Source organism: Lissotriton vulgaris, chromosome 6 (genome assembly GCF_964263255.1).
Source record: "Lissotriton vulgaris chromosome 6, aLisVul1.2, whole genome shotgun sequence".
NCBI classification, from domain to species: domain Eukaryota; kingdom Metazoa; phylum Chordata; class Amphibia; order Caudata; family Salamandridae; genus Lissotriton; species Lissotriton vulgaris.
The window spans coordinates 1,630,616,490-1,630,632,549 of NC_141694.1; the positions used below are offsets into that span (position 1 = coordinate 1,630,616,490).

Here is a 16,060-nt window from a genome sequence, read left to right on the forward strand (position 1 = left end):
TATTTGGGGATTCGTATATCTCGCGATAGAGATGAGACGTTACGTGCCAACTATGGAGTAGCCATGACCAAGTTAACTGCTTCAGTGGACAGATGGATCACTCTGCCGCTCTCCATGGCGGGTAGAGCCTCACTCATTAAAATGGTGATCTTACCTCGCTTCCTGTATCTTTTCCTTAACATCCCCTATTACCCTGGCGCTTTTTTCTTCAGAACGCTCCGCACGGAGCTGCGCAGGCTTTTCTGGGGTGGCAAGTCCCCCCGCTTAAAGTGGTCGACGCTGACCCTCCCCTATGATAGAGGAGGATTTGACGTCCCTGATTTTGAAACTTACTACCAATGTGCGCAAGCCCACTTTGCCTACCATTGGATGGCTCCAACTCCTTTCATGCCGCACATAGCGGTAGAGGACTGGATCGTACACCCTATACCACTCAAGGGTCTGCTGCACTGTCCCGAGACGTCCGTCACCACTGCGAACACTTCAGTTTCCTGCACATTAGATGCATGGCGCCGCATTGCTAGACACCTGTCATGCCCGTTACCCTACTCTCCTAAATTGCCACTTTCTTACCACCCACAATTATCTCTCTTGTCGGAACGTGGCTTCCGTCAACTATGTGACAAATTACTCATCGCCTGTTGGGGCGACCTGTTCCACGAGAATAGTTTCAAGACTAAGGAACAGTTCTTTAAAGCACAGGCGCACACCTCCCTTGAACTCTTTTACTACATTTGGCTACGTGCGGGGATGCGGGACATCTTACCTGACTATCCCAATGAACCTGAGACCCTAGCGCCACTGCACTTCCTGCTGGGGTCACAAGACGGGACCCACCTGGTCTCCGGTCTTTACCGCCAAATCCGCAATGCTGCCCCGGAGCCGGACTCTAGTGCTCGGATGCGCTGGTCTGCTGAACTCGCCATCGACATTACCGATGAGCAGTGGAAATATTGCTGCACGCTCACCTCTCGCGTATCTGCTAGCAGCAGATTGAAAATTATCCACTATAAATTCCTTCAGAGGATATACTATACTCCGGCTCGGAAATATAGGTTCGGTTTGGCTGACAGCGACCGCTGTGAACGCTGCCGTGCTGACCATGCTGATTTCCTGCTCCTGGCATGGGACTGTCCTCAGGTTGCTCATTACTGGCAGCTGGTTGTGGAGGCTATTGCGGAGATGGTGGGTGAGACGATGCCCGCAGACCCCTTGGTCGCCATACTCGGATACACAATGCAATTGCCTAAAGGGTGCCGGAAATTTGTTGACACCGCCTTGCTCTTAGCCAAGCGACGCGTTGCTTGCCGCTGGGGCAGAGGAAGAGCGCCTAAGTTTAAGGACTGGCTTACAGATTTGACATATTGCCAAGATCAACACACCACTTTTGCTGAATTGGTACCCCTCTCTTGCAGGCCCAGAGATATTTGGGAACCACTAATGCACTATCTGCTCACGCGCCCGGACGACGATGCACGCTCGGGCGACCTGCCTCCCCCTCCTCAGCGCGCTGGCATCCCTCCCGGATCGCAGCCCCTTGATACCTCCTGCGACATCTGACTCTCCTCATCCCCACACGCTCTCATGCCCCTGCAAAGTCCTGTATGACCTAGGCCGCCCGGTCTTGGCCTGACCCACACCCCCCCTCCTCATTGGGCATGACTGTTCGCTTTTTTCTGCGTCCACAGTCCATTTCACGCTATTGCTAGATGACACCCCGTTTTGTTTTCTGCATCTATAGGACACACCTTTGCAGGCTTCTGCCACACTGGGATAGCAGTCCCGGACATCAGTTCCGCCATGGGCTACGGCCTGCCTGACCCACCTTGCTGCACCACTCTTCATTTGCACTTTAGTACAGTCACATACGGCCTTGTAGTTATAACCTGAGTTGGGGAGTTTTGGGTTCCTGTTTTGGAAAAAAAAAAATAATAAAGGAGAGGGATCTCATCTCTCGACTACAAAACCCTGTTCAACTGCTGCTCATCCTTGCTTGTCCTACTCCCTGGGCTGCAGAACCAGCATCATGTATGTTTTTTCTATACGCCGCCGGGCCCCCGGGATGCCGGCTACTGGGCTGTGTACTGTTTCTAACTTTTGCTGCCAGCCTCCGGGTTGTAGGCGGACCAAGCTGTGTACCATACTCTGTTTACTCCAATAAAGCAGTTTGAACCCCCCCAAAAAAAAAAAAAACTGTTACAATGTATTCCCCAAAGTAACACCCCCTGGAGTCGGAATAGTAATGGCGTTGTAATGGGGAATGAGTTGTAACAGAATGCATTGTAAAGCCCTTTGTTGTAAAAGATTTTACAGAGTAAAAATTGTGGGGTAAAAGCATGCGGGGTAATGTCATCAATCGATCCAAACTAATGCGTGCAAACCACAATGGATTAGGTTCCCACAGTGAATAAGACATTTGTAGTCATTTTGCCGTTCTCGCAAAGGAAGACGCACCTTTCAGGTAGGAGCTGAAAAATTATGGAACAGTCTCCCACTTTCCCTTAGACAAGAATGTGACCTCCTCAGCTTTAGGCGAAGCTTAAAAACCTGGCTTTTCCAACAGTACAGTAGACTAGCTGGCTATGGCTGTCAGGTCTTTCATTTGCTCTGTTCTGGGGTCAAGATAGTGCTGGGACACTCCTCGAAGTAGCCGTGCACTCAACAAATACCCTATAACATAACATAACATACCATAAACAACTTCAATACTTATCCTCATTCACTTATTTACAGTTATTATTCAGCTCAACAGAGACGGAGGCAGCTGAATGGTACATTCAGTCAGTTTGAGGAACAAAACAGTGATGGGCAAAGCTAAGAGTTGAGTTCCTTACACAGTAAGTTTCGGCATAGGGGAAACGTGTCCTTTACAACTAGGAGCATTACAGTGATAGACACACCTTTGTGTTTGCATGCCTGTGCCTGTCCTTGTGATTTAAGACTACATGTGAAAGGCACACTCTTTAAAAATAGAAGGCATACATAAGTGGCAGTGATCCTCCCTCCGGTGTTGAAGGATTTCAAACTTCTGATTGGACATTCCACTTTGCACCTGAAGTAATGTGAGGTGTCTCCAAGCATTGGGGACTTGAGAATGATTCCGGGTGAGCGGTCGCTCACCGGAGGAAATTAGGTGTTATTGGTGGATATTGTTCTATGCCATACTGACTTTGTTTCTAATGCCTTGCTGAGTACATGTTTGAGTGTACTTTGATTATTATTCCGAATTTGCTGCCTGCGTATTTTATTAATGCCATGTAGAATTTGCAGCCTAACTATATTTTCAATGCCATTCAGAATTTTTTCTATGTCATGCTTAATTTGCTGCCTGAGTGTATTTTTAAGTACCATTTTCAATGACAATGCTGTGCTGGAAGTTTAAAGATGTTGTTGTGCTTAAGGTCTGGAATTGCCTTGCCTTTTAGCCTGCATATGTTAATGCCTTGTAGTCTTCGCATATGCTATGCAGTAATAGGTGGGTGTTGTGTGTAGTTTGCCACATTGACAGTATGGGGGTAATGTGTGCATGTGCCGCTGGTCCTGTAGGTGTGCGGCATGGTGGTGCTGTATAGGATGTGGGTTGCAACCTAGTGTTGTGAAGTGTCTTTCCTAAAGGGTTAAGGAGAAGTGTGGGGGTATTGTGTTGCACCCTAGTGTTACAAGTGTTCTTCCTAAGAGGTTAAGGATATGTGCAGGGGCAGTGTCTTATGGCTCTAAGATTACTAATGTCCTTCCTAAGGGTTTAACATGTTACAAGTGTCCTTTCTAAGGGGTTAAGGAGAGTTGTAGGTGTTGTGTACCTTAGTGTTGCGAAGTGTCCTTCCTAAGGGGTTGAGGAGGAGTGTAGGGGTCATGTGTTCCACCCTAATGTTCTAGTGTGTTGCAGTACACAATCAGTGTGTGCATTGCACCCTAATGTTCTAGTTTGTTGCAGTATAGGGTGAGTGTGTGGGTTGCACCCTAGTGATGAGAGTGTCCATCCTAAGAATTAACTGAGTCTAGCTGGGGGCGTTATTAGTTCCCTAAGTTTTGCAGAGGATTTACCTGTGTTGACTGTTTATAAGTCGACTATTTATAGGACTGATTGATCGCTTACTTCCTTCTTTAGTCCTTTTGTAAATGATTTTTTATGAGTACAGATTCATTGTTTATTTCCATCTTACATCTGTTGGTCCTTTCAATTGTTTCTCTAATGGGAGTAGATGTGTTATAACCTGTGTTGCTGCTATACTTCATAGTTCCCAGTTCCCTGCTGTTCAGCCAGTGTGAGTGTTATGTAGTGGAATGTTGATGAGTGCCTGGTTGGTATGAATATCAGTTGGAGAGAGTGGGCTGAGTAGCAATGATGCTGCTCCTGGTGGGGATATTGATGTAACATGTAACTAAGATATTGTAAATCTTAACCCACAGGTTTACTATCTTTCATGGGTGCAGATTACTGACTTTCAAGCACTGACAACACTCTCCAGAAGAATCTAGGGAAAGCTGGGCCTGCTACAAGTTTGTATACATACTGTGGGAAAAAGTTTGTGAACTCCTGTCTTTCATGTGAGAGGATAATCATCAGTGTATTTTCACAAGCAAAAAAAGGTCAGGTGCAGCTAAAAAAAATACTTTTTAGGTCGAGCATTCGGGACCTCTTGTATATACTTTAGCATATATATTTTAGTATATACTTCAGTATATATTAATATATGTATGTACTTTGTGGGTTCTGGCGATCAGCCCTAGGACTTACCTGCTTCCGATTAGGGACTTTTTTTCCTGTTCAACTGCCTCTATTTAACTGTCTTGATGGGAAACGACCAGCAGAGGTCAGTAAAATACCAGAATTGCTTTCTGCTGAGGGACTTTCTTTTTTTATTTTCCTGGCAACTTCCTCTATTTAACTTTCTTGATAGAAAACGACCAGCAGAGGTCAGTAAAATACCAAAATCACTTTAGCATTCTCTAGATTTTTCTGTTCAACTGCCTCTATTTAACTGTCTTGATGGAAAACGACCAGCAGAGGTCAGTAAAACTCGAGAATTGCTATCTGTTAAGGGACTTTATTTTTTGTATTTTTCTGGCAACTGCCTCTATTTAACTATCTTGATAGAAAACGACCAGCAGAGGTCAGTAAAATACCAGAATCACTTAAGCATTCTCTAGATTCCAGTCCATAGAAATTGTTTTCACGAGCACCCATAGACAGTAATATTTTTTTACAAATCTTGTATTTTCAGTGATATGACCACTGAAGGCCCTGCTTTTATATTAAAAATAGAGCTTCGGACTATACCATTTCCGGCTGGAAGGCAATATTTCTCTCCATGTGTTCCCATACCTTGCGTGTAACGCAGTTTGGTGCTTACTTTCTCTCCATGTTAAAGAACAATAGATGTGTCAGCACCCAGGCTAACATGCTGCATAGTTGAAAACATATAAGGTCCCGAAAGCGAGACCGATTGCATTGCAAATGCTTGTTATTTTTCCCAAAGCCAAAACGACTTCATCTACACCTTATCCATTTTCTAGATGTGTTCCTTTCTCTTCCTCACCCTGGGCATGGATTTACTCCAGAATTTGCCAGATGTAAAACGCCATACATTTTCAGGGTGTGAAATGGTCGAAAAAAGGTTTATGTGAATTACAACAAATCTGTAAGTTAGTGGGTGTTCAGAAACTTCTGGGGTAAGTCCATCCCGCAATACATCAAACCCACAAGAGGAAAGTTACATATATGGAAGCCTCTTTATGAGTACCTTCTTTTGAGTGTGCAAAGTCAACTTTTGTGGATTAGAAAAGTTATTTTGCACCAGTAAAAAGGCTATTTCCACATGTAGATTCAACTTACCTGCACCGATTTTGTGAATCTGGCCAGTTATCTTTGGTAGAACACATTATTCAACCTTTTGTAATCAGCATATCAATTTTTATTTATTATCTCTACTGGAGGGGGAACTCTTGGACATTTTCACATGTCGATTCTTGCCAGGCCACCAGAATACTTCATAGAATCTACGTTTAGTGAGCGTCCTACCAAGATGATGTTCATGAGCACCAATGTCAATTTTGTGTTGAAAGCTTTCTGAGAGTACGAATTTCTCATCATGTGTAAGAACACCATCTTTACCTGAAAGTTGTCACAATTTTCATAAAATGTTGACTAGGATACTGAACACTTTTCTCTCTCTGCTAGCCATTCATGACAACATTTATGACTTGGACAACCAGAAATCTTGGGGGTAACTCTTCCCTCCATTGATTCTTACTAACAGCACGGCTTTCAAAATCCTCATCATTCACAACTTCCAGATGCTCAGAAGTTTTTTTTTTACATTGACAACATGTGACTAATTTCCTAAGGGCAGACATGTAATTGTCAACGTTTTCACCACAATTTCCTTCCCCTTTAAAACATTTGTACCTAGGTATAAGCAAACCTGATTAAATTTCAAACCTGAGCTTAAGTCTCTTTATAAACTCCATTAATTCATTGATTTCCTCCCCCTCATTCAAAACAAGAGGTGGTAAATGCTTGGTTTCAGCTCCTAAAGAGTGAAAAAAATAAATGTTTACATTTCTGGTTGAAAACGTGATGCCCCGGTCACCCCTTTGAGCCTTTGAAAATGCATCGAGCCAGTTTCTCAATTGAATGGGAGGAGTTCCTGAAGTTTTCAAAAAAGGTGGAGGGTGGTTAGCTTACTGCATAGTTGAATTCAACAATACTGATACACCTTTGCAAAAGAGAGTTTGAGTCTTATGAACCCAAAGTGTAAATACATTTACAACTGAGACAATAGCCCACAAGTAGTTAAGTTTAAAGCATATCTAAACACTATGGGAAAACACTCACCTTTAATGTGAAGCTTTTTATGATACCAGATGTGTGTATCAACAAAACACCACTTGAATGGTGTACGCATCACTTTGAATCCTTAAAGTGATAAAAGAAGGTGTGCGCCTCACAACAATACACTGAATAAAATTCAGTGCCTTTTATCTGTGAGCTCCTCAGTTCCTTCGATGTTTCTACTGTTATACACCCGAAATGGTGGCACACAAAGATGTGCATGTGTAGGGAACGTGCTTACGGGTATATGCTTACTGTGCGTTGCAGCCTTTAAATGGATAACCAGTGATGTCAGAACCACCCCTCCAAATAGTACGACAAGACCTTGCCTACTAAAGATATCATTGAAGTACTTTATTCAAACTAGGCTCCACTCCCAACCAGAAGGAAGGGAGGGTTACATTCCAGTGAGACTGCAGATATCAAGACGGTCAGCGATAAAACAAAACGAATGTCTGGATTCTTCATGGATGCTGCCTCTGTTGTACTAGAACATCATGTTTGTCAGTAATTTATAGTAATAAATCCAGGAGCTGGGAGTCCTGTAAGAAGGAATGAGACCTATTTGCAGCCTTCACAGGTAAGAGTCAGGTAGCTAACTGATTCCTTGCTATTCAAATCTCCTTACATCATCTTTCAAGAACTGAATATGACATCAGAATCTATCATGACATCAGATTGCTAGATAGGCATTTAGATCTATTTCAGTTTAGGCAGCACATCAGATAATGTATCTGCTGTGGGCCCTTAGTGCTACTTGTACAAATGTTATACTTCTGTAGGATTTTCTGCAGTCTTGTGTTGTTTCACACACTGTGTGCAGAACTGAAGGATTCATTTCAAATTATAAGTATGTTTCTGAAAATAAATGTAACCTTAATCTTTTTGGTATTTATGTGCACCACTACACAGTTTGAGTATCAGGTGTGGAATTCTGAGATTGTACCTGGACTGTTTGTTTCCCTTCACTCCTAACAATGTGGCTGGAGGTGCTGAGTTCCATTTGTCCTTCTGGTTTTCTGATTACATCACTCTGCAAAGGAAATACAAACATCCAGTTTAATATGTGGTAAGAATTACTTTCATTGCTATAACAAATAAATGTATTAAAAGATCAAAAACAGCCTTAATGTGGAATGAGGCCCTATACACAACACTATAATAAATAAATGCTTAAGTTCTATTTTTACAGATTGTCAAAAACTCTTAGCACTTGATTGCGGTAAAGGAGCATACCTGTGAGTTGGAACTGCCAGAAGGGAAATGGAAGATGATATATTAACCACAATTACAAATTAAACAAAAGTTTATTTTAGTCTCAACATAAAAAACAGGTGAATTCCTGCAGACCCGTGAGAGACAGAAGTAAAAAAATAGCTATTTAACTCTTGCAAACTAGAAATTTCAGCTTTTACATAGTGTCTTTTTTTAGGTTTTATATAGCACAAACTCGACACAAAGATATTGGAACACTTTGCATTACATGCCCACCAGCTACATTACACAAGGTCCCATTCATGTGTTTTAGTCACAGGGAGATTAAGTGCTTTGCACAGAATCACAGTATGTTGAGCCGACACCGAGACTCAAATCCGGTTCCCCAGTTCCACGCGTCTGGAATATCTGTGAGGAGACTCAAAAGGAAGCTAAGCTTAGTAGCATTCTTTTCATTAGACCTACTTTCAGAATGTCCCATACAAGGGAGAATTCCCTTAATCACCTCCTAGTAATAATACTCATACTTTAGACCTTCGTTGTGTACCAAGAAGGAGGGGAGGAATGGAGTAAAACCTGGAGGATGAAGGGGAAATCAGCATAACAGGTTTACCAGTAAGTGATCTAGAAACTATCTTCTCATTCTCTTTCCTTGTCCCCATCCTTACTGGTGAGCTTGTTCCCAACCCAAAATAACAGCTCTGGAATACAATAATACATTAGTAGGACAATAAAGTAAAGATTTTGAGTAGAATGCAACACCCAAGTGCAATTTAATAAAGAAACAAAATAAACAACATCTACATTAATTTGCAACAGTTGACAAAACAAAAGAACCACAATTTATGAAAACCTTACTCCCAATTCTTTTCCAATTCTAACCTAAAGCGATCAACAAAAGTAGATGGAGAAGCCTGAGTAGCTGCTAAACAGATGTATAAAAGGGGAACATATTTTGCCTCAGCCCAAGAAGCTGCCATGGCTCTTGTGGAGTACTCTTGCACACGACTAGGTACAGGGGTACCTGAAATGTTAAAGGTCAAAGATTTTGTAGCCTTATTCCATCCACTTACAGTTCTAGAAGAAGATCTGAGTCATTTTGATTGGCTTAACAATTTGTAAAAAGATTGCCAGAGGGCCTAATAGGAGCTGTTCAATCCAGATGATACAATACTACCTACAAATATCTAGGGAATGGCAGGCTATTACCTCAGAAGTTACATGATTTACGTGGAAAACAGGAAGGACAAGCTCTGCAATTTGATGAAAGTTAGAAGCAACCTCAGGAACAAAACGTGGGCCCACTTTAGAACCATTCTGTCAGAAATAATGTTGAGCTAAAGAGCCTAAATAGCCAGGGATCCTACCACAAGAAAGACAGTTTTGAAAGATAGATGCTTCAGAGAAACTTCTCTAAAAGATTCTAAAGGAGCAGACTACAGAATGGATACAACTAAAGGTTGCTCCTAAGAGGGCATTCCTTCTCTAGTGATGGGATGAGATAAGGAGAAGATCCTGAGTTTGATGATGGCAGAAGGAAATCCACAAGGCTTCTTAAAAAGACCTAATTGCTGCCCATTGGACTTTTAAGGGAATGGAGATAAACCTAAGGAAAACCCACTTGAAGAAACTTGAGAACCAAATTTGGATCACTCTCCCAAGGGATTCCCTTCTTCCTTGTGCACCAGTTTTGCAATGTAGCCCTATGATTATTAAAAGTATTCTTGGTAAACAACCTGCAAGAGGCTTGAACTGATTGAGCAACTTCAGAGAGCGGTTCTCAATACTCCCAGCCTAGGCATCAACACCCACACTAACACGTGTATTCTCTTTAGAGAAAGTATTCACAGAGAAGGAAATCTCCTTAGAGATGGTGAGACAGAAAGGGTCAACTCTGGTGTTGATGCTAATCATTTAAGATTGGAAATGAGGGTTCAAAGGCCACCAAGGAATTACCAGAACTACACTCTGTGTCCTGCAGAAAGAATTGGCAAATTACAGAGAAAGGTGGGAAAGCAAATAGAAGTCCCCTTGGCCAACAGTACATCAAGGCATTCACCCCCAAACGTTGGTCAAGAGAAATCAAGGGCAGAATCTGGGGAGCAGAGTTGTTTCTGGGTCTGCAAACTGATCCAACATAGAGGTCCAAATGTGTTGCATATTTTCTGAAAACTCTGAGGAGATAAGCACAGATTCTGAGAGGCACAAACGATATCACTTGGACACTCCACTCTAGTCCATTCCTTTTATGTAGACCGTCAAGAGGAATAGAAGATGAGAGTATGCCCATAGGAGACACTGACTTCCATCTCTATCAGAATTCTGCTATAAATGCCCCCCATGACTTGATTTTGTCATGATATAGTCTGTATTCAATAATACTGCCTACCCTTCAATCTCTAAGTGGAAGACGTAAACGCCTCTCAGAATTCATGAATTTTCCTTCCAATTGGATGTTTAATCCAACTCTTGTTGATTCCAGATACCCTGAAATGATAGATTCTCAGTGTTGCTCCTCAACCAAGGCCTGAGGCATCCAAGATCAGAACAACAGGAGTCAGGATAGACAGGAGAAGTTCCCTTCTCCAAGTGAGCACGAACCAACTACTATTATAGTTCCTGAACAATGTCACTCAAGACAGGAACCTTACTGTGGTAACGCTGAAAAGCAGGCTTGCAACAAAGAATTTGGCAAGTAACTGTCCCTGGATGTTTTGGGCTGAAGGAACCACAAATATTGTTGAAGCCTATACCAAAAAACAAAAAGAAAAGAGGGAGAGATCATAAACATATACACCTCAATTAATTTAATCATTATCTCTCACAAAATCTCCCTGGATTTGCATCCCTTTTCTGGCTGATGCAGACTTCCAAGACAGAATGGGTACAATATTGGATCGTATTGATTCTGTAAGATACGGAGGAGAAGGGACCAACTCCAGTCCTGTCTGGAACTGTAGATTTGGAGAATAAATACCGTATTTAGACATCAATAAACAGCACTTCCTAGGGGCATCCTGTCAAGTATTACTGCCAAAAAGGAGCTCTTTTCTGGGTCTGACATCAAAAGTGCTTGATACTTATTTTTCGTATTATGTAACATAGCTGCCATCTCAATGCAACATGGCTGCCACTCTACAGAGATGCACAAACCTATGGCGCCACCTGAGTGCATTACTTCTTCTGGGACAAACATTATGCATCAATTCCAATAGCCAATAGAAAAAACTGGAAGAACATTCTCCTTCCTCCCCCAATCGGACTACAAGTAGCAAAGGAGGGACAAAAAACAATGAGCAAGTGCTTCAAAGGGTCTGTTGGTGAAGGCAGAAAAAAACCTAGGCAGTCGTTAATGGAATTCTCCTTTTTAAGAGTCATGCTGGGCGTAGACCTTCGAAAATGAATATGCCACTAAGAGGTTCTGTCTGGGAGGCGGAGCCTGCTCACAAGTAAGAGTGGGGCCGATGAAATGGAAAGTGTATTTTATTACCATTCATATGGTGGATACCATCTGAGGCTGGTGTGCTTTTAAATTCACACGAGTCTATCAAGGGCAAAAAAGTGTCAAGTCACTTTGTGCAGATGTATAATTTCAAAGCAACCCTAGTCTCATCTTAAGGCATTCTTTTTTTAATTCTAGTACCGCATAAAGAAATTATTAGCTATATTAGAAGTGCTGATGGGGCGCTTGTCTACAAGGGCACCATATAAGCCCATGGCAAGTTTGCCTATAAATTCATATTAAAGTAAGGATATTTCTTGCTATGGCAACTCTGAGAAAGGACAGAGGCAATGAAGAAAATCACCTAAAATTGTTAAACCGCAGCATATGTGAGGAAACATTGAGGGAGAAACCAGGAGTCAACCAGATTTTTAGATGTTTTAGGAAATATGCAGCACATTTGGACCGCTATGGTGGATCTATTCCCAGGCCAAGAGTATATGTGGTCTAGGGTGTTACTATGGATGGAGTAACATTATAGTATTTTGTTTTGTGCAGCACACACCCTGAAATGATGTATTTTCAAGGTGCTCTCAAGTGATGGTGAAGGAAAAGAAGGCACTGTATAAACAAGAAATTGCCTAGGATCACACAATGCTGTCTAGTGGAAGCAGGGACTGATGCAAGGTTTCCTGATTTCACGTTGATCAATTAAGCAACTAAATGGTTATCACTTTCTGTCTCCTATTTTAGATCAATGGTTAATGCTTTGTGTTCAATTCTATGAGGTGCTAATTCAGTGCGCTGTTTTAAATAGATCTGGTCAATGCACGTTTCACTAGATATAGTGTTAGTAGTGTTTGTGGAGGGTGATGGTGTAATGAAGAAGTAAAAATGAAAACTAGAGCACCCACCCTTCCAACCCTTGGTCATTAATTTGAGAATGTTTGCTCCACAATGCTAAAAGACTTTATTCATTGTCATCCATTATTGAATTAAATAATGTATTCATTGAGTCATGCAACTATGTCTCCAATTTCCATGCATCAATTAAAAGGACAAGGTTCTTTAACGAAACATGTATTGTAAAACACTCTATATTTATACTTTTTTACAAAATTGTCTTTGGGATGAAACCCCTCTTGCAATGGTCAGGCTTTCTCTCTGCGCTTCCTCATCACTTGCAGTATGAGGGCTGGCCTGACAAAATTTTCCAGGGCTGCTTTTAGCTCCCAGTCTAGCCCTGCATATAAACTATTCAAATAAAGTCCTTGAAATAGATGCAATCGGTTCTTTCTGGACCTAGTTTGTTCATCCCTGATCTAAACTGTGATGTTAAATTGCTCTTTCAGATTTTCTTCCTAGAAATTACAACAGTTTGTAAAAAAAAGTCTTTGTGCAGATAAAAGAAAATAAAGTGTTTTTATGTGCTGTGGATCTAATTGTGAAGTTGTTTGAGACACATGTGAAGCCAGGCCATCCTGAGCTTAAATACTTAAAATATGCATATGTTACGGTAGCTCAGCTTTGGGACCCGGTGATTATAACATGAAACGTGAAAAAGTATTTTATTGTTCGATTTAAAATCATTACAATATACTAACAATGTAAAAGAATTATCTAAAAAACAAATAAGTTAAATTCCCTGCTTATTACTACGAACTAATGGAGCATAAAACCTTAAAAACAGTGTCACATTCTAGATATACAGTTTGAGAACAAAGTACATCGTTTTTTAAATGGGAGGTATGTCCGCGGCACCCATACTTCCGGGCCGATTGTTTTCTTTATGAGGCTCTATTTTCGTGGACAGTACAGCTCGAATTAGTTCTATGAACTTCCCCAGCCGAGCAACTGTTTGAGTTGAGGTTGAAGAAAAACACAAGTCAGAGATTTCGCTGCATCATGTGAGGCCCTGAGCTCTGCAGATTGGGGTGACCAAACGGTGCCTCTCACTAGCTAACTTTGGACAACAACACAACAAATGGAGCCGGTGATTATACAATTCTACAAGATTCAGTCCATGTCAGCCAATCCATGTGCCCCTGACCTTTCCTTAATACCTTTTGTCGCCCCCTCTTCACCCCTTCCTGTATCTATGACTGTTCTAGCACACAACCGCCACCTACATATTTCCATTTGGCCCCACTGATCAACCTTCTCCCTCTCCAAACTTCCATGGCCTCTGGCTGTTCTGTGTTCATTCTGCTAAGTGTGTCTCTCCTAAAATCTCCTTATCTGGTATCCTGAATGTTTATCGCCATTCCACCTATCCATGTAACTCTATCCCTTCTGCACCTGGCACCTTTGCCCACCTTATAATCCCACTTATGCCTGTTCTGTTGCTTGTCCTCTTCCTCAATGAAATCCATGTACTTTCATCCATGAGTCTCTTACCTATCCCATCTCCTCTAAGTGTCAATGTAGGTGACTCATCTTGTTTCTCCCCTCTCCAACCACCCTCTATGCCCGAACATGAAAGCCATTTTACAAATTAGTCTGGTTTAAATGATGGTGCATCCTCGCCAGCCACCCCAAAGACCTTTCCTTTCCCCACTTATGACCCGCTCCCTGAGGGGAGTTAATGGTGTTTCATCAGAATGGGACTTATGTGATCATATTTCTTCAATCCCTGGATGAGACGTGCTGTGGTGTGTAGGATGGCCCTAATGGGTGCCAGAGTGGAGTTTGAGAGGCCATAGAGTAGGGCATTACCACCATCCAGATGCAAGTCTACGAGGGGTTAAACAGCAGCTCTGAAGTCAATTTCTAGAAGAAACAATTTGACTTTCTTTAGATGAAAGAGCTGCTACCAGGCTTTGTGTTTTGGCAATGTTTTCCTTGAGGGAAAGGTTGGTGTCCAGAGTGAATCCAAGTAATCTGGCATTTGGTGAGAGCTAGGGATCAAAGTCATCAAAGTTCATGCCTCTGCACCATGTTTTTTAGGCGTTGAACATCCAGGGCTATATGATGTGCACGCAGTTTTTGATGCATTGGATGTCTGAAACAGAGGAGGCTTTGAAGTAGAGTTCAATATCATCATAAATGACAAGGGCATCAAGCTACTGCTTGTAAAGGTTGAATAAGGCAGAAGACAATATGGAACCCTGAATGACTCCATATGTGTTAGGGATCTTTTGTGCCCTAGAGGTGACCATGTGAAAAAATTGGCTGGTGAATCTCATTCGTGACTCAAAGCTGCTTATGAAGATAGGATGATAAACTAAGTCAAAAAGAAATGAAAGTTCCAGCAATATCTAACTTTCACGCCCTTGATTTGATCCGCTTTCTCCCTACTCTATCCATGTTCTCTAGTCCTTGCTCTTAATCTTCTCCCACTTTAAATGTACCCTTCTCTTACCCTGCTCATCCCCTATGTAATCTTGCCTTGCCTATTCTAGAGACCCAGCCAAGTCTGCACCCATTCTGACCTTGCTCATCTCTGTTCTCCACTTGGCCAGTCTTTGATCACACTTGTATTCTCCCCATTTTCAGTCTTTGTCAACCAGCAGGTAATCTATCTCTACATTTTTCCCACTCATCTGCCCATCTGCTGTCTCTAGGCTATTACCATGCTGCTATTGTCCCGCTTTCCCTTCACCTTCCACCTGGTCCTGTGTGTGATCTTGCTTGTGTTTTCCACGTCCCCTCCAAGTGTCGTGGGTCATGAAACAGCTTATTGCCCCCTACAATACAGCCTCCAGAAGCCTCTGCCCATGCACTCTTCTCAATCTGATCTACTTGCCACCTATGAATCCCATTGAATGTGCCCACAGCTGCGTCCTGATCTAGACACTTGATCATTATCTCCTCCAAGTCTCCCTGTCCGTGACCCCGCTTGCTCTCCTATTTGAATACCACGTGCAACTGCCTTGCATTGATCTCATTTGTTTTCTCACCTTCCACGCTCTAAAGCATGGAACGGCCTCCCACTACACATAACAGTCTCCTCACTTCCTGAATTCTGAAAAAAACGAAGGCCTGGCTTTTCAAGTAGTCCCACAGTCCCCTAAGTCTGGCTAGACAACCAATAGCTCAGCACCAGAATACCCTTTCAGGTGATATTGCCCTCTAAAATTATGCATAACATACCATAGCATAGCATAACATAACAAAACACACCTCTGGATGCCCCTGTCCTCCCTGATGGTAGTCCACTTCCACAACCCTCTCAATGTGCCGCTTCCCTTCATGAGCCCAGCGAGTTCAGCCACTTGCGCTCTCCTTTCAATCCCTATATGTAAACATGACCTTGATCGCATGTATCTTCTGCTGCCCCCATCCATTTCATGGCCCCTGTCCATACTACATTCCAAATGTTTGTGTCCAAGATCTTGCTGCCTCTAGCTTTTTCCCTGTATTTTTTCCTGACCACAATCCCACTTGTTCCCCCAAGTGCCCTACTTGCATTTATCCTTGATCCTTGTTGTAGGAAGTGGAGTTGAGGGGGTTGAAACCCTACTCAAGCAGCAACCACAATTTTTGTCAGGGTGAAAAACAAGAAAATCCTAAATTAACCTGTTCTCAACCCTCTGGTAGCTTGGCACAAAAGCAGTCAAGCTTAAAAA

The 16,060-nt window shown here is 42.3% G+C and overlaps 1 protein-coding gene across 1 annotated transcript in view; it reads right to left on the bottom strand.

The window, feature by feature from the left end:
- PLEKHH2 (pleckstrin homology, MyTH4 and FERM domain containing H2) overlaps nucleotides 1–16,060 on the bottom strand; it is a 572,539-nt gene that overhangs the window by 195,343 nt on the left and 361,136 nt on the right. Inside the window, exon 14 of the mRNA XM_086927801.1 lies at nucleotides 7,782–7,868. Within this exon, the coding sequence (XP_086783927.1) occupies nucleotides 7,782–7,868 (87 nt within the window). The remainder of the gene's footprint in view (nucleotides 1–7,781; nucleotides 7,869–16,060) is intronic.